The 19,776-nt window shown below is 34.6% G+C and overlaps 6 protein-coding genes across 13 annotated transcripts; 3 read left to right on the forward strand and 3 right to left on the reverse strand.

The window, feature by feature from the left end:
* The first annotated feature begins 1,575 nt into the window (after positions 1-1,575).
* Positions 1,576-7,301, forward strand: LOC106651571 (two pore calcium channel protein 1-like). Of its 8 annotated transcripts, XM_014370122.2 has the most exons (13): positions 1,576-1,954; positions 2,085-2,243; positions 3,430-3,650; positions 3,722-3,886; positions 3,960-4,085; positions 4,507-4,814; positions 4,888-5,168; positions 5,243-5,461; positions 5,542-5,661; positions 5,723-6,062; positions 6,137-6,438; positions 6,513-6,619; positions 6,698-7,301. In XM_014370122.2, exons 2-13 carry the CDS (start codon positions 2,087-2,089, stop codon positions 6,929-6,931), a joined length of 2,580 nt encoding a protein of 859 aa, XP_014225608.1. In that variant the 5' UTR covers positions 1,576-1,954; positions 2,085-2,086; the 3' UTR covers positions 6,932-7,301. The 8 variants fall into 8 exon arrangements, with proteins under 8 accessions (XP_014225608.1, XP_014225607.1, XP_014225609.1 ...); XM_014370121.2 differs by lacking the exon at positions 1,576-1,954 and having other exon boundaries at positions 1,964-2,243; XM_014370123.2 differs by lacking the exon at positions 1,576-1,954 and having other exon boundaries at positions 1,964-2,243; positions 3,463-3,650.
* Positions 7,302-7,501: 200 nt separating this feature from the next.
* LOC106651347 (mevalonate kinase) lies at positions 7,502-9,051 on the reverse strand. Its single transcript, XM_014369794.2, has 2 exons — positions 8,132-9,051; positions 7,502-8,047 (listed from the first exon to the last, which is right to left on the reverse strand). The coding sequence occupies exons 1-2, from the start codon at positions 9,038-9,040 to the stop codon at positions 7,784-7,786; spliced, it is 1,173 nt and encodes a 390-aa protein (XP_014225280.1). The 5' UTR covers positions 9,041-9,051; the 3' UTR covers positions 7,502-7,783.
* Positions 9,045-12,162, reverse strand: LOC106651346 (bolA-like protein 2). Its single transcript, XM_014369793.2, has 3 exons — positions 12,079-12,162; positions 9,250-9,344; positions 9,045-9,161 (listed from the first exon to the last, which is right to left on the reverse strand). The coding sequence occupies exons 1-3, from the start codon at positions 12,139-12,141 to the stop codon at positions 9,059-9,061; spliced, it is 261 nt and encodes an 86-aa protein (XP_014225279.1). The 5' UTR covers positions 12,142-12,162; the 3' UTR covers positions 9,045-9,058.
* Positions 10,015-12,164, reverse strand: LOC111693216 (probable dolichyl pyrophosphate Man9GlcNAc2 alpha-1,3-glucosyltransferase). The gene is made up of 2 exons (XM_014369792.2): positions 12,079-12,164; positions 10,015-11,968 (listed from the first exon to the last, which is right to left on the reverse strand). Exon 2 carries the CDS (start codon positions 11,836-11,838, stop codon positions 10,129-10,131), a length of 1,710 nt encoding a protein of 569 aa, XP_014225278.1. The 5' UTR covers positions 11,839-11,968; positions 12,079-12,164; the 3' UTR covers positions 10,015-10,128.
* Positions 12,165-13,233: 1,069 nt separating this feature from the next.
* On the forward strand, positions 13,234-16,099 carry LOC106651445 (nucleolar GTP-binding protein 1). The gene is made up of 6 exons (XM_014369939.2): positions 13,234-13,652; positions 13,735-14,009; positions 14,096-14,333; positions 14,413-15,195; positions 15,271-15,549; positions 15,642-16,099. Exons 1-6 carry the CDS (start codon positions 13,605-13,607, stop codon positions 15,933-15,935), a joined length of 1,917 nt encoding a protein of 638 aa, XP_014225425.1. The 5' UTR covers positions 13,234-13,604; the 3' UTR covers positions 15,936-16,099.
* A 469-nt stretch (positions 16,100-16,568) lies between these two features.
* Positions 16,569-19,734, forward strand: LOC106651447 (protein PTCD3 homolog, mitochondrial). The gene is made up of 10 exons (XM_014369942.2): positions 16,569-16,729; positions 16,853-16,976; positions 17,047-17,244; positions 17,319-17,575; positions 17,648-17,753; positions 17,824-18,160; positions 18,218-18,426; positions 18,490-18,831; positions 18,901-19,119; positions 19,366-19,734. Exons 1-10 carry the CDS (start codon positions 16,698-16,700, stop codon positions 19,555-19,557), a joined length of 2,016 nt encoding a protein of 671 aa, XP_014225428.1. The 5' UTR covers positions 16,569-16,697; the 3' UTR covers positions 19,558-19,734.
* The last annotated feature ends 42 nt before the right edge of the window (positions 19,735-19,776 follow it).

Raw genomic sequence — 19,776 nt, forward strand, 5'->3', positions numbered from 1 at the left:
GGAAGACATTCACCTATATGCGCGAGCGGCGATTCGCGAAAATAATATAAGCTCGACTTGAACTTTACGCGTCATTTGGGCTCGCTCGGCGCGCGTATAAGGCTTTCTTGCAATAATTTGTCGCTCGTCTGCGTGCGTGGATCAGCGATCGATTCTACGGACATTTAGTCGACTACTGCTTCGAGGCGTAAAAGCGTTAAAATTGCGAATTTGATGGGTGCAAGTCGGGGAACAATTACCTTGAAGCATCCCGAATATCTGCACCTGCGAGTTACACCGCAGCCGAAAAAAAATGCACTCGAGGCTCGAGTTGTTGTTACGCGCACGACGTGCACCTGTCTCATTGCGATCGCCAATCTGCAGGAGACTTGTCCACAGTTAGGGCGGCAAGGGCGGCTAATTTCAGCGTCAGTTAGATCTTTATCTCGAGCGCAGGACCCTCCGTGCGTAATAAGGGTCGATATGCCCGCAGATAAAGAAAAAACTTCCCAACTGCAACGCGCACCGCTCCGCACAATTCGTGGCCCATAAATTACTGCAACGGACTTTTTGGAAATAATGCGCGTACGTGCTCATACGCTTGCATAAGTATAAATTCAATGCACGCGACGCTTTGGACTTTTTTGTTGTTTTTTTTTTCAAATTCATCAATCATCGGTTGAATGCGTTATTGGCTAACGATAATATATACACGCGCTACCTGTTATCGACAAATTCATATGATTTTTGTACAGGATCGATTTTCGATCAAGATCGGCGCGCGATCGAGTGGCTCGACGATTGACGTCAATGGCAGTGGCACGATCAAATCACAATGGAGCTCCGAATCTTCATACAAGTGCTGCTTCTCCGTAATCTTGACTGAAAAATACATATGTGTGTGTATGTGTGCGTGCATGAACCGAGAAACACGGCTGTGTATTTATAGGTGCAAGCCGCGATCGTTATCGGGCACGCGCTCGCGCGCACCTGACGTATAACAGGCGCACGATCCGATAGTTTTCGCAAGAACCTTATCGATTTATCTCGCAGTTGACAAAAATTAATATTGCACCTCGAGCATTGCGGAGTGCAGCACGCGATCCAAGTTCTTTTTGAACGAAACAGCCAACGAAAATTGCAAACACCGCATTTTCTATCAATAGATGCCGAAGAGAGTAATAATTCTCTTAAGGCGAATAAGTATAAAGCTGGTCGCGGTGCATCGATACGCGGTACGTCGCTGCGGTATCGAGCGAAAGCGAACGCCGCGTGTCGAATTACCGCAGACGAAAGTTGCGACGGTATATATTAAAATGCACACGTTGTACGGGGTGTGTTGCACCCGCACACGTGTATGAGAAACGAATACGCATGAGGCAGCTCTAATTACGTAACGATTCGCCTGCATCTATGCATAGACACGACTCGACGTAAACGTGTTCGCGTGCGGTTACGTTTTCGAAATAATTCGCGCGCGCGCTCAGTTATTGTTATTATTTTTCCAAGTGTTCATACCACTGTTACTAAATATCATCATATATACACGCGCCTGACGGTACAGCGCCAGTTCCGAATGTAATCGTATTTGAGTTAGGCCGTTAATTGATACGAGATCGCCGCGCGGACAGCCCGCAGCATCGAGTGCTTGAACTGCAGTAGACTTTGCGCGTGTAATTGATAAGACAGCTACACAAACATCCTCGCGCAGCTCAGTTATTTGTACATCATGGCTCCAGCCTCATATAAGATAGAAGTGTATCTCGCTAGAGACACATAATATATAATGTACTCATTTTGCACTGAACGTGCACTCGTGTAAACATCATCATCATCATGATGCTCGGCGCTCGTTAGACGATCAGCGGCTAACTGTCATCTAATCGTCAACAGTCGAGTTCGAACTAGCGTCGCGCGCGCATATCGTCGTCGCGCGCCCTGTCAGTGGCTGCAGCGGCCACAACAACAACCAGCCGTACGTCCAATTATTACTCTCCTCCTCTTATCTCGCAGCTCGGTCAACATCATTTTATAGCTCTTAAATTTTTCCTTTTCCTTCATTTTCATTTTGTTAATATTACAATGCGCCTTGTTAATGGTCGCAGACATGGACGGGCGCAATGTTGCTAACAATTTCGACCACGACGACAATACGGACGCCAGCTCATCGGCCGATGCTTATCAACGTTTCAACGACAACTGGCCCTCGAGGAGAATCGATGCGCCTGCAGCGGCCTGCACCAGCAGCAGCAGCAGTAGCTCCAGTGAGTTTGACAGCTATCCACCTTCTCTCCGCGTATGAACCTGTATACCAGTTTCTCTTTTACATCGTATACCTACCTATATCATCTACTCATATGATTATGCGCGCTGCTTGTTGTCTGCTGCTAGACTTCCTCCTGCTGAACGTTTTAATGTGTAATACTTAGCTGCACCTTCTCGATTCGAGCTGATGCTTTAATTTCTGCTGTGCAGATCTCATTGTGAATAATAAGTAGTGCGCCGTGCTGCTGTTTATAAACCACCTGCGATGACTGCCTATTACGTCTTAGGCTCGAGTGGGAGAGACGATAATCTCATCGAGATTTGAGGATAAAAAATTAAATATAGGTATATTTAAATGCACGCAATCGGTCTAATTCTGATAAGAGATAACGCATTTACGTCAGACATTTCGACAGATGGATATCGCTGATTCTCTGTGCATACCATTTTTGTGCTTATTTTTTTTTGCGTGTCAATGATATATGTCTATCTCACCTTGTAATGCACGTAACGCGATTTATGCTTCGCTCTTTAGCTAATTATTTACGATACGCGGCGACCTACTGATTCTAATTTACAAGCAAATTACACGTTTATTAATAATTACAAAGCTGAATAATTTTCTGTATCCAAATGGCGCGCTTGCCCCCATTGTACTTCAGTGAGTATAATAAAATTCTTTTCAGCTACTCCCTTTAATTCGCGAGACAAAAGTAAATTTGAACAAGTGTTGATAGCAAGAGTATAATGTAACTGTACATACAAATTTGTAATTGTATTCTATTTATTTAAGTGAACGCGTGTGCAATCGGAGTTCTCGTGTGAGTCAGACAACAAAAAACTTGCGAGTGGAAAGTACTCTTATAATAAAAGTGAAATATGTGTCTTCTTGTAGTTCTTACTAGTTCTTTCAGTGTATCTACCCTTTTGCTGAATCAGTGAATACTTTGTCAATCATTTACGTGCCCCTTTCGTGGAATAATAATTTGTTTGTCATATCTTTTGAACGTTTATTTAGAAGAGTTTATTACATGTAGTTTAATTTATCTCTATATAGAGTAACTAAAGTGAAATCATTCAGATTTTCAAACAGTATATCAACGTCAATTGCCATTCTTAAATATTCCTTACTTAAATGTTAGCACGCTCAGTTCATAGCACTGCTTGCTTTTAATGTTTTTTTAGAATATGGATCTATGTTGTCTTGCCCTTTCCCAGACAGCCGGATGAAGATTTCTTTACATCATACAATGGATAATCCAAATGGATCCAGTCGCAGGAATGTTCCTGATATTGAATCTCATGTACTTTCCGAGAATGCCTTGCTTTCTCGCAATCCTGGTGCCAACTTTGATCCAGACATGTATTGGGAGATGAATTATCATGAAGCAGCTATTTTTCTTGAGGTAAAGCACTAGTGTGAATTTCAATTGTTAAGTCATCAATTGAGAAGTAAGCATAATTCTTTGATTTACAGGAAGGTAGAAACAATGAAAAATTTGACTCGCATCCCAGACACCCAGAAGATTTGCCAGCGTATTTGTTAGTTCATAATAGTTGGTATTATGGCCTTGATCTTTTTACTTCTTTAATTTTGTTGGCCTTGGCTTTTGTTGAAGAACCAGCTGTACCTCTCTTTCAAGTACATATAAATAGTTTAATAATTTTTAAAAATTATTTGATATAATTTGAAATTAATAATATTAACTTAATAGCTTCCAGTTTGGTCTCATGCCACTATTGAACTCTTAGCTCTCATGACAATAGGTGTTGAGCTAGCCTTAAAGCTAAGATGGATTGGATGGGGTACAATGTTAAAACATAAAAGAACAATGTTGAAGGTAATCAAATAGTTAACATTGTAACTAATGAATGAATAGAATGAATTTATAAAAAGCTTGAAGTTCATGAAATATTTACATGGAAAATAATACTTCTAATGTTTCTATTTATGTATCTATGCATACTTTAGTAAATGAGATTCTTATGCAATTAAGAAATGAGTCATAGACAGACATTACCAGTCAAATCCAGTATCAATCTAATATTTTTGTTTAATATATACATTTTTAACATGCTCCGAAATAATTTTGTTGCATGAAATCGAAATTCTATAAAAATTGTTTTTTAAATTAAAAAAAAAAAAAAATTCATTCAATAGTTACAGTTATTTTAGCGATAAAATATGAATTATTTGATCTGATAAATAATACAGATTGTGTTGAATTCAAAAGATAAAATAAAAATTAATTTCTATTGCAGTGCATTACTCTTTTTGTAATGTTTATCGAAGTTCTGATCGTTTTGGTGCGTCAATCATCACATTATCGAGTAACACGGGCGTTACGTCCGATATTTTTGATTGACACTAAGTACTGTGGAAATGTTCGTCGCTTCGTGCGTCAAATTTTGCAAACGCTTCCACCTATACTGGATATGTTGGGACTTTTATTGTTTTTTATGACGACTTACATGGTTCTAGGATATTACTTGTTTTATGAAATAAACAGAAATTTTGCAACTTTACAAGACAGCTTCGTTAGTCTTTTTGTTTTGTTGACAACTGCAAAGTACGGCATTATCGAAGTATTGCAATCAAAAAGTATTTTATAATTACAAAAATTTTATTAATATTATATTTAGTTTTCCAGATGTAATGATGGAGTCATTTTCACTAAGTAAATGGTATGGCATTTATTTTGTATCGTACATATGTACGATGCTTTATGTAATGATGAATCTCATGTTAGCGGTTGTAAATGAAACCTTCACATCGGCCGAACGCGACAAGTTTAAAAAATTATTTCTTCACAAACGAAAAGCGTGTCAGCATGCCTTTAAACTTTTAGTTTCCAAACAAACGCCTGATCAAATGCTCTTTAAACAGTTCGAAGGGTTGATGCGCTATTACGCCCCACAAAAGAGTAAGATTACTAGTAGCTACTCCTTCGAAAATTTAGCTTATCATTTTTCTACAAGCCTAAATATATTTTTCTAGATGTATTAGATGTTGTTTTGATGTTTCGATATCTGAATACATCCGGAAGTGGATACCTTACGTCTGATGAATTCCTCAACATTTACGACGCCACTGTTTTAAAGTGGGATTTGCACTATACCAGTATTCCATGGTACAAAATGGTTTGGAAACCAATGCAAATTTTGTGTCAAAGTGCTCATACTATCGTGAATTGGTCGTATTATGAGAGTCTAGTTTGTAAGTTCACAGAAAATTAAAATGCTGGAATATGTTTAGAAAATCATTGACAATATCTATAAATTTTATAACTTTTATAGATACTATAATCGTCGGAAATGCAGTGGCCATGATAACTCGTCTTATTGAACCAGAAACTGATAGAGAAAAGTCAGCTCATTTATTTGCAGCCAGTTGGGATACGTTTGTATTTGGTGGCTGTACGTATGAACGTTATTTTTTCATGACGGTCAAATGATTAATTTGCATAAAATATTTCAGTATTTGCTGCTGAAGCGTTAACAAAAGTACTGGGACTTGGTGTGCGAGGATATTTAAATTCTGGTTGGAATTTATTTGATTTGAGTACATCAATGATGGTATTGGTATCAGCTTGTGTACTCACATTTTTCCCTAGTGCTGTATTGTTTGTCGTATTTCGTCCACTTAGGACTTTAAGATTATTCAAAATGAAAAAACGTTATCGTGACGTTTTTGGAACTCTAGTTATTTTAACACCATTGATGCTGTCGACTGCGATTGTGATGCTTGTATTGTACTACTTCTTTGCAATCATTGGAATGGAGCTCTTCTCTGGTCATGATATGAGAAACTGTTGCAAGTATGTGGGACAAGTTACATTCTATGTTTTAGATTACGGAAATAAATTTTGAAGTTACCAAATTTTTATTTCAGAAATACTACAGTTGAAGATTTTTATAAATACTCAATAAATGAAACAACTAGTTTGGGATATTATTACTTGAATACTTTTGATAATTTATTGGCTAGTGGTATGACATTATTCGAGTTAACTGTGGTCAACAATTGGTTCATTCTAATGAATGCATATGCTATTACTGTTGGAACATATACAAGAGCATATTTTATGATATTCTACTTGGTTACTATGATTGTTTTAACGATAGTTGTGTCCAGTTTTCTCGAAGCTTTTAGATTCAGAATTCAATATAAAAGATCAACCACAAAACGTGACGGTAAGGCATGAATATGAAATAATATAAAATCAAAATTATTAAATTTATCTATTATTATTTAATACAATTTTCAGAGGAAAAAATGTTACACGAAGAAGTTGAATTAAAGCATACTGAGTTACAATCAATGATTGGAGATTACAATTTGTTGGAACGAACGCGTGAATTTTTACCTGCAGGCGTAAGTGTTTGAAACTATCACGACAAAATTAATTTTATTCAAAAGCAGAATTTACATCAATTTTTAATTTTATTTTAGTCCGATGCTGTATTCATAGGTACAAGACCACGAACTCGAGAAGTATTGCAAAGAAGAATGTACATTCATGAAATTATCGAATGGCTATCGGAAGCAAGATCGCAAGAAGGAACAACCATTACAAATATTAATTATGAATACGATGATGATAGTATTACAGAAATGGATAGTGCAATATTAAATGGTGTAACATTTACGGAAAGAAGGCCTAGTGCAGTTTTCGAGTCTGCGTGATTATTGTAAATATTTGTACAAATAGTTGTAAGCTACATCTCATTTGTTTCAGTTGAATGTCATTAGTTAGTAATTTAAAAGCACCTAGTCAAACAATTTTTTTACTGATTTCGGACATATTCAAGTAATTTGTTAGTAGTATCATATCATGTATTATATATCAAAAATTGTTTTGATATTCATCACTTTACTATTAGAAGCTCAGATGTATTAATTAGATTTATTATTATAATCTACCTTATTACCATATTATTTGGTATTTAAGATTATAAGTTTGCTGAAGCAGCGAATAAATCGCTATTATATTAGTTATATAATATGTAAAGTATGTATACATATTTATGTCTCTAAGAATTTTTATAAAAATTGAGGAAATGTTTAAGAAGTCCCATATCCTTTTTAAACAAGACAAAGCATAATTGTATGGAGTAATTTATCCAAGAATAATGTTAGTTATATTTTCTTTATAGTTTTTAAATATGAGAAAGATATTTTTCAAATTGAAATATTAATGCGCTTGAGTAAAATGAAAATTAACTTAAAAAAAATTGTTAGTAAATAATATTTTTATAAAACAAATAAAATAGACAAAAATTAATTGATCAATCTAAAAAACTATAATGAAAATTCAATTAAGGTATGAATTCTAGAGATTTGGAATTTTAAAGGAAATTGTACAAAAATGAAACTGTTTGTAAAAAGGTATTTTTTTATCTTAATAAATGTAAACATAATTTTAAAAATTAAAATACAAACACCAGAACTTGTGCAAAAAATTAAGAACAATAAAAAAATATTATACAAAATGTTAAGCTTCTAAATTTTGCATCCAACATATATCTTATAAATATATTAAACAGAGTGAATTTGTACACCCGAACCTCCTAGAATTGTTTCGGTAACAGAAAAACCATTAGATACAAGTTCAGAGTTTAATTTCTGCACTTTATCGTGAGATTCATAAGGCGGTATAAGAACATACGCGAATCCACCGCCACCAGCGCCTGTAAGTTTCGCGGCTAATCCATGATTTCTAGCTATTATACAGATGGTGTCGAGAGAAGCATGAGATACTTGGCAAGTGTTCAGAAGTCCTTGATTGATATGAATTAAATTCTGTAAAGTGAACATTTGTTACGTTATTTTCTGTCTTGCATTAACTGATGCTATTTGAAAAATTGTCAATGTAAATAAACTCACCATCAATTCTTTGCATTCTATTTCCATACGGTCCGAACACTCATCCAAGCTCTCCATTCTGTGAAATAAATCGATCGCGCAAAGTGAAACTTCGTCGATTGCATTGATAACTTTATCGAAAATTTGTGGATAAGAGCTCTTTAATTGAGCAAGCCGCGCAACGAGATCTTTGGTACTACGACCAACTTTGGTATCAACAAGCAAAGCACGAAACTGTTTATCACCGAGTGTGCGACACTTGATTGGTTCGTTACGTTGAAACTGAATAACAGCACCATATGTACAGACACTATTGTCTATGCCGGACGGCCGGCCGTGCATTATCTTCTCGCAGTTGTAGGCGTGAGTCGACACTTGACCAAGAGTTTCAAAATCGAAGGAAGACAGCGACGCAGCATCGGCTTCTGGAGATTGAAGTCGAGCCCATTGAATGAAGGCTGCAGTCAAGCAGACGGCGAAGGAAGCAGAACTACCAGCACCTGCGCCGATCGGTAACTCCGTCTCAAGTTTTATCTTGAATGGTTTGACTGTTAATCCTCGGTCTTGTACTGTTTGAGTCAAAGCATAGAATAAACACAAGAGGCTGTGGAACTGACGTGGATCTGCACACTCCAAAAGCTTAACGAAAGCTTCGATTTTATCGTAAAATATGTCGTGTCCAACGATCGATAGAATTGGAAAATCAGGAGCTAGAAGATTCGAGCGTATCAATGATAATGGCACTTTCTTGTTTAAAGATACCAAGGGCATATCTATGTGAACGTGATTTTCCGATGAAGATGCAAGCTCCGAAAAATATAGATGGCTGCGAAGATTAACACTGGCTGCCAGAGCAGTTTTTCCATAAACGACTGCATGTTCACCAAAAAGAATCACTTTGCCGGGCGCAGAAATTTTGAAGGATATCATTTTGCTTAAATTTTTTTATTAAGCTTGTTCTTTTTGTTTTTCCCACTGTTCTGGTGTTAACGTTTTCTGCGAGAAGGCATGAATGTCTTTTAGTTCTTCTTCTAGGATTCCATTGACAAGCCTGTGCCATCGAAAATGTTGCGTGAGAACGACAAGTATTCGTTTTTCAAATTTATCAACAAATTTTTATTAAAAAAAAAATACATTACCTGTGCCGCTGGAGGAGAGTTTTGCCCGCAAATTTCTCAGACACAACGAGTACTGAAAATTTACCGCCGCAACCGTCCGACTGATCCTCAACTGTCTGTAACAGAAACGACGTATGCGAATACTACTCCTCCGAAGTACAAATGGCAAAAATAACTAAACCGAAACTTTCGAATATACTCCCAGAAAATAAAAGTGAAAAAAAAACGAATCGGAAGTTATGAATAATGAGCGCGATTGATATAATCTTGATTTTGATCTTGATCTTGAAAGTGAAAGGAACAAGAAAAATGTATTCAATTCTTATACATAGCTGAGGAGAGCTTCGTTTTTTATTGACGACAATTTCCATGTAAATACATTAGCTCAGAGGACATAATGTTACATTGTCATGTATATCAATGATCTCTTGAGAAGAGTACACTGATCTTAATATTATGTATAAGTACATAAAACCTCACACATACTCATACATACATGTACATATTAAATATGTATATTTTTTGGTATATAGCACAACCATTATAAACATTGTTTAATTTGTTGCACATAATTTGCAACAAACTATTACACACATTCAGCACTTATTCAAGCTCTTACACATGTATTTCAATATATATAATATATGAATGCTTTCATTTGTATATATGGTCAAGTTTAGAACTTTTAGGTTTCATTTACTAAGTAAAAAATTGAAAAAAATCTCTAAAATTTAATAGAAAAAGATTTTTAAGATCACTAAAAAGAAATATATTATTACTGTTATTGATTATTTTGTAAATGGTACAATATATTAATGCATGTGCTTGTTTGTAATTTTATATCACTCTTCATTATTTTGTGGCATTAGTTGATCTTAATATTACTCTTTTTTAAAAAGTTTATTTAACTTTGTATTTTCTAGCTGGCACAGTGGTTGCATAAAACTGCTTGTAATTAAAGTATATCAAAAATACTACAAAGTGACCACAAGAATAGATAGATATAAGTAGAGAATATAGATCAGGATATTTTTTTGGTGCTTTTAAGAACTTTGCACAAAGTGATAAAATTAATACACCTAATATGGAGATTCCATACAAAATATTTATGTAAATATCATTGTTTGATAATGTAATTGGATTTTTCTTCACTTTGACTTTCTTTAGTGTTGATTTTTCCTCTTGTTTCTCTGTTTTAGTTTTTATTAAATCACTGATTTTTGATTCAAACCACATACAGTATACAGAAACAATAAAAAATATTAATGTAGCAAAATAAGCAGTATAAAGACCATCCTTGATTAACAAAGGTAACATGCTAAATACAGAAATAATAAGAAACCAAAAGCATGGTAATGGATCTTTTATGAAATGAAGTAAAACAGGTAAGCTAACTAATAAAATAGACTTTTCATGTACTTGAAAAGAAAACAAAAAGAAAGATAAAGAAGAATTAATGAGAGCTAGCAAAAACTTTTCTCTGGAGGGTCTAAAAAATAAATCCAAACTACTAGGCAATAATGCAGCAGTTGTTGAAACAAGACATATTTGAGCTAATTGTAGGTTTGTAAAGTTATTCCTTAATTTATAGATTACATTGATAGCACACCAAACATTGGCTACTTTATCTTCAAAGATACCTCTTGTAAGTGGAAATAATCTCAAGACAGTATCCATAAAAACTTTGCGATCTGTCAAAAATGGTGCCCAAATTAAACCAAAAGTTACAATAACTGTTAATGACACACATATTAATGACCTTAAACAAGTAAGAAGTGGTTTTCTTTTTCCTGGCATATTAATTCCAAGGATGTAAAAAAAACATGGAAGAGCATGGTACAGCTCCATTTGTTTATAATTCAATGCCAAAACAAAAAAGAAAGAACTAATAGCCATGGAACCTTGGAAAAGTGCAGAAACAGAAACAATAAAGAGTCCAAGTGATACACAGTTATACTGGAAGTGTCCATAATCAATCAAAATCAAACCAGGGTAAAAAAGAACTGTAGCCAAAAAATAATGTTTTTTTTTGAACCAAAGGAATTCTCTCTTTTCAACTTTTTCAAGTTGTTTCTTATTTTTGCAGTCAAGAATAGGTAATATGGCAAAAGCAAAATAAATAATAACTGGAATAAAAATCAGTAGGTCAATGGCTAAAACAGACAGTCTCATAAAGTACTTGTGAGTTGAAGATTCATGGCCTCTGGATTGATGTAGTTTTACAGAGTCTGGGTCAAAAATTTCAGCAACTTTTGCCAGTAAATAGCTATGATAAGCAGTTATTGGAGGATAATCCAATCCCCAGTATTGTAAATCATTATCTGTAGAATTTGAATACCACTGAGAAATGGGTAGGTTCAACGTAATTTCTTGCCAGTGCCTCTGGGCTTCATAATCCCCAAACATTGGAGGTGTGCCAGCTCCACTATAAGGATGATAAGAAACGCACCATCTCAAAAGCAGAGCGTGAAAAACAATGAAAGAAGTCAGTAAAAACTCCGATGCAAAGCCACCGGTTTCTTTTTCATGATTTTTGGCCTGCTGATCGAGATTCTGTTGTTGTTGGTGGTGATGGTCGACTTTACTACTTCGGCTCTCTCGTTCTCGCATTATTGCTTTATTAGATAGCTTCGGTAAATGCACTAATCCTCGAACGGTTAATTGCTTTATAGTCTTTCTTTTACGAAGAAGTGGAAGGTAGTAGAAGATAAATTTTGTACAAAAATATCTAGCGCATGAGCTGTAAAAGTGAGGTTATATGGTTGGCGTCGTTTGCCCGTGATGAACTAGCTTACATGCTAAGTGATTAGACGCTCGAGGCGTTAGTTTTGATAGGTGAAATGTACTCACGAGGTGCAGAGGCTCGAGCTCCTTTTGCAGCTTCTGGCGAATGTGCTCTTCGGAGTATGGCATATTTTGCCACGTAAGTGAATATGTCAACGATGACGTTTTGCAAACCCGTTATAAAATTTTCCTCGCAATCGGAATGTCAGTGTAGATTTCGCAGTCTGCGATGCTCATGTAATATCCTATACGTTGATGTAATCCGTATATCTATATGTGTTTATGCAGCGGTATTGGCACAGCCTGCGAGCGCATTTAGCATATACAGAATGTCGCCACTCGCCAGGCACGCACAAGCCGCAATAAGTGTCGGTGCCGACGCCACTGCGAACGATGCGCGCGAGCCGCGAAATCACATCTCACGGGACTCTCGCGCCCGCTCTGCAACTATTTTGGTCGAATTTGAACGGTTCCTGACACCTCAATCAAATTCATCCCTTTCTCGAGCGAGCACTCAAATTTTTCAATATTTAATTGCAATTCGATGAGTAGCGCTTGAAGCTCGGGTCTTAATGCAGAATAATGATCGAAAGGATGAAACATTAGTTAAACATTTATTATCACTAGAAATTATGGACAATAGAATGACTTGGAAACAAATAACACGCTCTTTAAATTATTAAAGTCACATTTGAGTCTTTGGAGTCAATTATACAGGCACTCATTATGCAGAGCGAAATCGATCTTTTCGAAATTAGCGCATTACGTAATTTAGCACCAAAATATGTAGGCCGAGTCCCCGAAAATTAATGTTTTTAATTAAAATGATGACTTTTTCACAATAATTTCAGTAGAAAATAGCATTCATTAAAAAATTATATAAGTAATCTGAGAAGAGATCTAGGACTAAGATCTTACACATTATAGTAATCTGATCAAAACGCAGTAAAATATACTCACAATCGCACTGTTTCCCACTTTTTTTTAAATTTCTTTAACAGTTCATTCGAATTTAAAAAACTAAAAAAAAGATACCTATAATTTTCATTCGCCTTAGTTATTAGAGTAGGTAATGAACAATAGAATTGATGAAATCGTGGAACGCGGTGAGTTTCTGTCATCATCTGGTGCAGAATGGTTAGCGCGGTCAGTGAACTTGGCGAGTAGAGTGCACTGGTATTTGAACGATAAACGAAAAGATCCGGCACAGGATTGATGGTTTCATTGTTCGATCGAATTATTTTTGTCCTTAGTTGTTTGTTTTTGAGATTATGAATAGCAATTATTAAAAATAGCATCAAAAAATAAATTTGAATTTCCCTCTCGTGTTCAAGAGAGCACTAAAACGCCGCACTGGAGGTAGCCCGTCGATTCACTCATGTTTCATTTCACGCCCGCCTGCCACCACTCCATTCCTTACGCTTACGCTACTGTAGTCTGTGAACTGTATAACCCCTCCTTGGCCGGCGACTGCCTTGAATTATACACGTGCCCAAGGCACTTGCATGCCTTTTACAACAGTTTGATTACAGTTTGATAAATTCCTTCTTCAATTTTTTTACCAACATTGTTGGTAATTCTTTGCTATAATCATGGCGCTTTACAATTTTAAAAAAATTGTGGTTGTTCCACCAGCTAAGGTAAATTTAGTCAATTTTTTATTACCTACATATTTAGGTTATTCTCAAGACCACATGTTCTAATGATTATTATAACTTTTAGGATTTGATAGATATTGTGCTTTCTAAGACACAAAGAAAAACTCCAACTGTTGTCCATAAGGGTTATGCCGTATCGCGTATTCGTCAATTTTACACTCGCAAAGTTAAATTTGCACAACAGACACTGCACGATAAGCTTAGTCAAATTATTCGAGATTTCCCAAAGTTGGACGATGTTCATCCTTTTTATACCGATCTTATCAATGTCTTGTATGACAAGGATCACTTTAAACTAGCTCTGGGTCAGCTCAACAAGGCCAGAAGCTTAATTGATAAGTAAGTTATCAATACAATGTTTATTTTATACCAGTTTTATACCAGTATTATAAAAGATTTTATGATTTATAATTATATGATTTTAGTGTTGCCAAGGAGTATGTTCGTTACATGAAATATGGTGATTCACTTTATCGCTGCAAAGTGCTTAAAAAGGCTGCCTTGGGACGTATGGTAACTATTACCAAAAGGCAAGGAGCTAATTTGACTTATTTGGAGCAAGTCAGACAGCATTTGGCAAGATTGCCTAGCATTGATCCTTATACCAGAACAATTATTATTTGTGGATTTCCCAATGTTGGAAAATCTAGCTTCATGAATAAAGTAAGAAATCATTTGTTCATGTTACAATTGAAAATTTTAGATATATTAAATAAATGACAAAATTAATTTCAATTTTCAGATTACTAGAGCAGATGTTGATGTGCAACCATATGCAGGCACGACTAAATCTTTATTTGTTGGTCACACAGATTATAAATATTTACCTTGGCAAATAATTGATACTCCTGGTATCTTAGATCATCCTTTGGAAGAGAGAAATGTAATAGAAATGCAATCTGTTACTGCCTTGGCTCACTTGAGAGCTGCTATACTCTACTTTTTTGACATTTCTGAAGAGTGCGGACATGCTTTAGAGGAACAGATGAGATTGTTTGAATCAATTAAACCTTTGTTCCAAAACAAACCTTTAATTGTTGTTTGCAACAAATCTGACATTGTGAGCTTAAATGATCTTCCTAAAGAAAAACGCAGTGTTTTAAAAGAACTAGAAGATGATGAAAATATCCCTGTCATGGAGATGAGCACTGCTAATCAAGAAGGTGTAATGAAAGTTAAAGAAGAAGCATGTGAAAGATTGTTATCCTACAGAGTTGATCAAAAAGTTAAAACCAAAAAAATCGATAGCTTACTATCTCGATTACATGTTGCTCAGCCTGTACCAAGAGATCATAAACTTCGACCACCATGCATACCAGAAGCTGTTTTGCAACGAAAACAATCAGGACAAAGGCCTGTGAGAGCCAAAAAATTGGAACGCCAAATTGAAGAAGAAGAGGGTGATGATTATGTTCTTGACTTAAAGAAGAAGTATGATATTGAAGGAGATCAGAAATATGATATTATACCTGAAATTTGGGAAGGTCATAATATAGCAGATTATATTGACCCTGAAATATTTGATGTAAGTTGATATCAATGATCATTTTGACTTTATAAAATTTTCATGGCAATAAATATATATATATATTTTTTCCAGAAACTTACAGAGCTAGAGCAAGAAGAAGAGTTACGAGTTGTAGCTGGTATGTACGACATGAAACTCCCACCTATGACTGAGACTTTGAAAGAAGTCCGTGAGTTGGCTATGCAGATTCGTGAAAAAAAATTCCTTCTGAAAGATGAAGCTTTGATTAATAAGCAGTGTACAAAGCCCGTAATACCGCGTACTGCTCCAGCTAAGTCTCGTGGTAGATCAGTATCCAGATTGAAAAATGAAATGGAGGATCTTGGTGTTGATATGGAAGACACTGAAAATGTAAGAGCATCTTTTTATCTAAATTAACTTTTCCGAATTGGAATAAAAATAATTTGTTGATTGCATGTCATTAAATCAATGATTTCTTTTAGGCTCATTTCACCAAGACAAAGAAGAGAGGTAGGTCAGAGTCTAGAAATACTGAAAATAAGAGACAACGCATGGATGTTTCGAGAGCTCGTAGCAATTCAAGAGCACCCAGAGATGAAATGGGTGTTGCAAATGATGAGATGAAGTTCAGACTCAAGAACATTGCCCACAAAGCTATCAGCAAGAAAGTTGGTCCTAAAGGTCTTAAGGGAGAAGCTGATAGATTTATTGGTAACAAAATGCCTAAGCATTTGTTCTCTGGTAAACGTGGTGTGGGCAAAACTAATAGAAGATAATTTTTTTTTATTCCATCTTAATTCAATATATTTTAATATTAGAATATGTTATAGAAATTGTAATAGTAATTGTGAACTTAAAAGCTCACGAAAACTATATGTGTATATTATTGATATAGTTTAACTAATTTAATTAATATCATTATGTAATACTAAGATGTGCATATTATTAATTAATAAAAAATAAAAATAAAAAACTAATATATAACTTTAATTTTTATGAAAACCTGAAATATACTTTTTTAATCTTTGAAACCTCGCGACATTTATAAAAGTAATTGAAATCAGCACTAGTTATGTCTTACTGAATTTTATCTATTAGTTTCTCAAAAAATCTTATTTAGTGAAAGTGAAGAAATTCCATTGCAAGTTTCAACTACTGCAACGAACAAATTTTCATTAATATGAAAAAATCATGGAACACTACATTTAATCGCTCTGAAGCTTAAAATCAAAAGGAAAATTACATAATTATAGCCTAATGTTAATGACGACTAGATCTCACTTATATATTCATAATATATGATAATGATAATTATAATAGCTACAGTGGTTTTGCGTAGAACCAATTAATTTGAATATTCGAATTTTGCGGGTTACTGCGATGGATTGTCTGCTGCATATTGTCGTCGGCTCGGCACTCGGCATTTTCGCGATGGCACCTAACCTATAAGTTACAGACTTCTGAAAGAACATATATGTGATGAATCTTTAGGTTTTTCAATTTTATCGCTTTAACTCGAAAATTGTAAAATATTCATCATGAATTCGCTCATTAGCAAATTATTTGATCGGTAAGCAATTGATAGGTTCTTGTTCATGTAGTTTATCAGTTGTCATTTTGTTGAATAATTTCAATTACTATATAAACAGAAATTTCCTTTCTTAAAACATGATGTGATTTTTGTTAATTGCAGCAAAGTGGCTGGTAATGCTTTACTGCAGATCCAAGCTTTAGCAAGTGTGTCAGCTAGGACATCTTCTAGCAATCCCATTAAAATACCTGACAGGATAGAACGAGGACCTACTGATATACTTGAAGTAAATATCTATTTCAGTTTTGTAGTAAACTTTTTAAATTTTTTTAAATTAATTTCTTCTATGTATGTAGGCATTAGAAACTACTATTCATAGAGATCCTACTGCTGCAGACTACAAGTACATTGATGATCCTTTTCTCATTCCAAACTCATTGAGTAAAAAACGAACCTACTCTCTTTCACGAGAATCTGGAAAAAAAGCTGCCATGTGGATATTGCAACAACATCCAGATCTCTTGACGAGTGAGCTATCAGAACCATTGATTGAAGTGGGTCTCAAATATATATGTGGATATAGAAAATAATCAGAATTTACTATAAATAAATAATCAATGTATTTTAGGCTTTTCTACCACCCAAAAAGTATGAAAGTAAAGATCAGGTTACTGAAGAGATTTTACTAAAGTTTATAAGTAAAGGTCAAGTAACTGAAGCTATTCACATATACAACTTATTAGACAAGGATGTCTCAAAATCAGCAAAGCAATGCATGTTAGAGATGTTGTGTTTTTATAATAGTCATGGAGATCAAATTCCAGAAGAGTTTACTGAAGAAAGATCTTATCAACAAGAAAAAGAAATATCAAAAAATATATGGATGTTAGTAAAAATTTTATTTTTATTGTAGTTACAGTGATTTTATTGTGGCTGTTATTTGTGCCTTATTTACAGGGAAACTGCAGAGATTGAAGCTATTTTTGGGGAATTAAGAAATGATCCTGAAACGGCTCCTCAAGCTTATAGTGCTTTAATTAGTGGCACAGCAAAGTATTTAAAAGTAAAAAATTTATATTTTTATTATCTTACAATTTTTTGAAGTATAAACATATAAATATGTCTCATTCTAGGTTGACAGGGCTTGGAAACTTTATGAAGAATGTTTGCAGAAAAATATACCTATTTCAGTATCAGCATACAATATGCTTATGCAGATTGTTCCACTATTGAAAGATAATAATGAAGAGCGTAAAGCTCTTTTACTTACTCTCTTACAAGATATGGTTAAGCAACCTTTACGACCTAATGTTGGAACATTGAATTCAATGCTCAAAAGTATATCAACTTTACAAACTCAGGGTTTGAGCAAAACTTTATCTCTTGATATTCTGACTGAATTCAAAAATTTTGGAATTACGCCAAGTCTGGGAACTTACTATTATTTATTGTTAATTTTCTGCCGGCAAAGTAAGTTAACAACTTGTTAATCATCTTAACTATATTTTACTCCTACATTTTTTGTAGATGGTCCCACCAGTCATATTTTATTAGAAATACTAGATGAGTTAGAAGCAAAATCTGAATTTGAAATGCAAGACCCAGCAGATAGAGCATTTTTTGGTCAAGCAATGGAGGTGGCTGCACATCATATTCAAAATATGGAGGCAGGACATCGACTGCACAAACTTCTTCTCACAAAAGACAACTATAAATTCATTGGTGGTCGACTGAAAGTAAGTGCTGCAATCCTTCTCAAAGTTATGAAATCTAAAACAAAAATTTTGATAAATTTTTAGGAAAGCGTATACTATCGTAATTATTTACAACTTATACTCATGAGTGAAACACTAGAAGTATTTATGAATATTTATGATACTTTGGTTCCCAATGTGTATATTCCTGAGCCAGCTGTAATGAGAAATATTGTTGAAATGTTAGAACTCAATGAAAAATCTCTTGCTATTCATCATTTACCAAAATTGATGTCACAAATGGTTCAATTTGATATGTTAGATAGGCATCAGATTATGAAACTCACTTTCAGATTAATGGTTAAACACTGTTCACCGAAAGAAAAAGATTCACCGCTGCATAAACAATATGCTGAAATGGCTTGGACTGTTTGGACTCATATTCAAGTAAATAATTTTTGTAACACTTATTTAATTTCTTCAAGTAAACTATATTTAATCTGAACCTTTTATTAGGAGTCAAATCAACGAAGAGTCCAACGTTATATGTGGCCTGCCGATGTGTTTGGTAACATGTCTGTGTTGTTAGTGCGTGGTAATGAATTTGAAAAAATGCTCGATATATTGAACTTCCTCGTAAAATCTCCTGACAGTACAATGGGCAATATTAGCTTCTTAGATCTGCAGGAATTATTCAAGGCTGCTATCGATCGTGGTCACACTGAAGCGGCGATGGTGAGTTATTTTTTCAATATCTTTTATCATAAAATTTAAGAATGAGAGTGTAAATACACATTATCAAACTTGTTTTCTGAGACATTATTGAACGTTTTTCTAAATGACTGTATAGCGATCTTTTCGAGCATATTATGGAACTCATTAGAAAAATATTCAGTAGAAGTTTTGATATTCGCTCAAAACGAACCGAAATATATGTTTGTCTTAAACTAAACATTTATAATGATTCCAATGCTTTTTCAGCTTGCCATAGAATACGCCAGCGAGAGTGGTTTTTCCGAAGTGACTGAAATGTCAAAAACCATGGTGGAAATTTTGCCACTAAGTGAATCTCAGGAGAGAAAATTAGACGAGTTAGTCAGTGGATCAATGAGCCAATCTAGATTGAACGAAAAATTGAGAACAGCGATTAAGAATCCAACAGCAGATGTGTAAATTTTTGGTTTTTCATAAAATTTTGTAAGGCATGTACATATAAAAGTAGTTGACTCGTCGTTAGCGTGAACCAATGAGAATGATGTTGTAATGCATAATATAATATGCATGTATACTTTGTTATAAATGTTTTAAAACGCACCGTAGGCAAATAATAAAGCGTATGGATATAAATAAAATTATAAGCACGTATGTAACAAAAATCTGCTCTCCGTTTTA

Source organism: Trichogramma pretiosum, unplaced genomic scaffold (genome assembly GCF_000599845.2).
Source record: "Trichogramma pretiosum strain Unisexual culture from Peru unplaced genomic scaffold, Tpre_2.0 scaffold55, whole genome shotgun sequence".
Lineage (NCBI taxonomy): Eukaryota > Metazoa > Arthropoda > Insecta > Hymenoptera > Trichogrammatidae > Trichogramma > Trichogramma pretiosum.

What these genes read in the sequence shown, in the direction of transcription:
- LOC106651571 (XM_014370121.2), top strand. Translation starts at nt 2,075, where the DNA reads ATGGTCGCAGACATGGACGGGCGCAATGTTGCTAACAATTTCGACCAC. An exon ending in CAGCTGTACCTCTCTTTCAA is followed by an intron (nt 3,887 to 3,959) that starts GTACATATAAAT and finishes TTAACTTAATAG; the next exon opens with CTTCCAGTTTGGTCTCATGC. An exon ending in GTATTATGAGAGTCTAGTTT is followed by an intron (nt 5,462 to 5,541) that starts GTAAGTTCACAG and finishes TAACTTTTATAG; the next exon opens with ATACTATAATCGTCGGAAAT.
- LOC106651347 (XM_014369794.2), bottom strand. Translation starts at nt 9,040, where the DNA reads ATGATATCCTTCAAAATTTCTGCGCCCGGCAAAGTGATTCTTTTTGGT. An exon ending in TAGAATGCAAAGAATTGATG is followed by an intron (nt 8,048 to 8,131) that starts GTGAGTTTATTT and finishes TTCACTTTACAG; the next exon opens with AATTTAATTCATATCAATCA.
- LOC111693216 (XM_014369792.2), bottom strand. Translation starts at nt 11,838, where the DNA reads ATGCGAGAACGAGAGAGCCGAAGTAGTAAAGTCGACCATCACCACCAA.
- LOC106651346 (XM_014369793.2), bottom strand. Translation starts at nt 12,141, where the DNA reads ATGCCATACTCCGAAGAGCACATTCGCCAGAAGCTGCAAAAGGAGCTC. An exon ending in AGCTCGAGCCTCTGCACCTC is followed by an intron (nt 9,345 to 12,078) that starts GTGAGTACATTT and finishes TTTCTGTTACAG; the next exon opens with ACAGTTGAGGATCAGTCGGA. An exon ending in ACTCTCCTCCAGCGGCACAG is followed by an intron (nt 9,162 to 9,249) that starts GTAATGTATTTT and finishes TCGATGGCACAG; the next exon opens with GCTTGTCAATGGAATCCTAG.
- LOC106651445 (XM_014369939.2), top strand. Translation starts at nt 13,605, where the DNA reads ATGGCGCTTTACAATTTTAAAAAAATTGTGGTTGTTCCACCAGCTAAG. An exon ending in TGGTTGTTCCACCAGCTAAG is followed by an intron (nt 13,653 to 13,734) that starts GTAAATTTAGTC and finishes TATAACTTTTAG; the next exon opens with GATTTGATAGATATTGTGCT. An exon ending in ATATGGAAGACACTGAAAAT is followed by an intron (nt 15,550 to 15,641) that starts GTAAGAGCATCT and finishes GATTTCTTTTAG; the next exon opens with GCTCATTTCACCAAGACAAA.
- LOC106651447 (XM_014369942.2), top strand. Translation starts at nt 16,698, where the DNA reads ATGAATTCGCTCATTAGCAAATTATTTGATCG. An exon ending in ATTAGCAAATTATTTGATCG is followed by an intron (nt 16,730 to 16,852) that starts GTAAGCAATTGA and finishes TGTTAATTGCAG; the next exon opens with CAAAGTGGCTGGTAATGCTT. An exon ending in CTGTTTGGACTCATATTCAA is followed by an intron (nt 18,832 to 18,900) that starts GTAAATAATTTT and finishes ACCTTTTATTAG; the next exon opens with GAGTCAAATCAACGAAGAGT.